Genomic DNA, 2322 nt, shown 5'->3' with positions numbered 1-2322 from the left:
AAACAAAAAGGAATTTTGTAATGGTTTAATGGAAACTATAAGAATTTCTGTGATGGTTTCTATTGTTTTTTTCAGCAGGGTAATGATACCCATACTGTGCGGCACATTATTGGCAATATTGAGATGAAGCTTGACTTTGCAAATTTAAAATCGCAAATCAAATCGCAATCGCAATATCTGTAAAAAAAATCGCAATTTGATATTTTCCCCCAAATCGCACAGCCCTAATTGGGTGTTCTGCAAAGAGAGTTGGAGGTAAATAATACTGATATTCTGGTCTATAACTCCTCCACAAACTTCCCTCTGCCCTGTATCTTGGTCTCTCATTGGCTGTAGGTCATCGCCGGTGTAGTTTTCAGTCAGAAATCATTGCACACAGCGTAATTGTGAATCGCCGACAGCTCCAGATATTTAGCATGCCAAATATTTTGCGGGTGTCGAGAGTTTCCCTCAGATCGCGTCTTTGATAATTCACACCACGTGATTGTTACTTGTGTGAACGAGCACCGATTTGCCTCCGATTTCGGCCATTTGTCAGCGATTTCGCAAAACCTGTCGGCGAGTGAAAAATCGGGCTAAAATCATGCAGTGTGAACTCGGCATTAGGGAAGCCCTGTATGATTAGACTCGATGTCCACCAGACTCCAATCAGATGTAGTTTTTAGAGATTTATAGATATAGCTCTTTACTAGGGTGACTGGCATACATTCATCAAATAAATTTTAAGTCAAGTTACCTTTATTTATATAGCGCTTTTAACAATACAGATTGTGTCAAAGAAACTTTACAGTATTAAATAGGAAAATAGTGTGTCAATAATGCAAAATGACAATAGTAAACACTCAATTTTCAGTTACATAAAATTACCATAGTCCTTAAAAACGCTGAGATAGAATTGTTAGTAATAGCAGGTGATTTGAAGTTTCGAAAGCGTTGCTTTGATGTCTGTAGCAGTGGTGCTTTAAAGGGGATGAATTTCTCAGAGTGGGTTTTACCCCCCTAACAGCCTGACAGTTTTAGCAGCTATAGACTGTCAGCATCCCATTAAATCCTTCTGTGATAAGTTGCATCTCCCTTTTTGAAGTGGAATTTAAAAATCTAGCTGTTGGACATTTAGGATGTTTGACCATCCTGACTCATCCCTAGAGGTCATGAGTTTTTTTTTTTTTTTTTGCACACAACTTTAACACAATAACAATCAAACAACACTCCTTCATGGGTACATGCATAAATATTTTTCCCAAAGTAAAACTTAAAAAGTAAAAGAAATTTCAGTCTGGTCAACTGGTTACGATATAAGCAAATATTTGTAAGCATGTATCATGAGTTTGTTTTTTGTTCAGTGTCGGGAGGTAGAGGCAGAGGTCGGGCTCCGGTTACCAGCAGGTTTACAGCACAAGGGATGGGGTGAGTATCAGTCAAATTATATTTTAACCTAGAATATTCTCATTATCATACAGCAGCCACCTGAAATCCTGTCTTACACTCTGTGTATCCTCCTGCAGAACCTTTAACCCTGCAGACTACACCGCAAACAGCGGGTCATCAAATTCACACACTGATGTCTGGGAGACGGAGGCCAATGACACTACAGATGGGACAGGTAAGAGACCTCTATTGCACAGAACTTATTTCCCAATCCTTAGGCCCACTCTCATCTCTCTTTCCCTCTTTGACACGGTCTGTTCAGTGGCATGGCAGAACACTTCGGACGAGTGGGCAGCTGAAGACTGGAGTGAAGATGTGAGTGTGAGTCATGCGCTATAATTAACCTCCTGTGAATTATGGGATTTACAGAGCTTGAAATTAATAAGCCTGAAAAGACATGGTACAGTGCACAGCATAAATGAGTACACCCCCTCTGAAACTTAACAAATTCAGCAATTACTCTTTGCTTAGAAGACATGTTATGGTTTTTTAGAGATATAATATTCCAGCAAGTCTGCTTGATCAGTTACCAAAGAAGAATGTTAAAATTATTCAAGAAAATACAATTTTCTTATCAAAGTGATAAAATGATGTGTTGCAAAAATGAGTACACCCTCCTGAAAGTTACTAAAAAAAAAAAAATTCTGGTTTAAGGTTAAGGCAAGTATTGATCAACAGGTAAGTATGTTGAACCAAAACTGTTAAAGGTAAGTCATTTCTTGATAATTACGTGTTATATGGGCCACTGAATCATACTCTGACTTAATGCTGACAACAATGAAACCACTTGAGAGAGAACTGTCAGGAGATTTATTTCTTCGCATAAAAGAGGACAATGGTACAAGAGGAATACCAAATTATTGTTTTAAGTGTGAAAATATAGCCAAAGTAACA

At 38.2% G+C, this 2322-nt stretch overlaps 1 protein-coding gene across 3 annotated transcripts in view; it reads left to right on the top strand.

Moving 5' to 3' along the window:
* Nucleotides 1–2322, top strand: part of LOC107600919 (ubiquitin-associated protein 2-like) — a 28705-nt gene that overhangs the window by 15340 nt on the left and 11043 nt on the right. For 2 of the 3 annotated variants that reach the window (XM_016292903.1, XM_016292905.1), the window contains exons 7-9: nt 1344–1407; nt 1506–1603; nt 1691–1749. In XM_016292903.1, coding sequence (XP_016148389.1) covers nt 1344–1407; nt 1506–1603; nt 1691–1749 — 221 coding nt within the window. The remainder of the gene's footprint in view (nt 1–1343; nt 1408–1505; nt 1604–1690; nt 1750–2322) is intronic. The other variant, XM_016292904.1, reaches the window with a different exon arrangement.

Source organism: Sinocyclocheilus grahami, unplaced genomic scaffold (assembly GCF_001515645.1).
Source record: "Sinocyclocheilus grahami isolate Dianchi unplaced genomic scaffold, SAMN03320097.WGS_v1.1 scaffold294.1, whole genome shotgun sequence".
NCBI lineage: Eukaryota > Metazoa > Chordata > Actinopteri > Cypriniformes > Cyprinidae > Sinocyclocheilus > Sinocyclocheilus grahami.
This window is presented reverse-complemented; position numbering and strand designations above follow the sequence as displayed.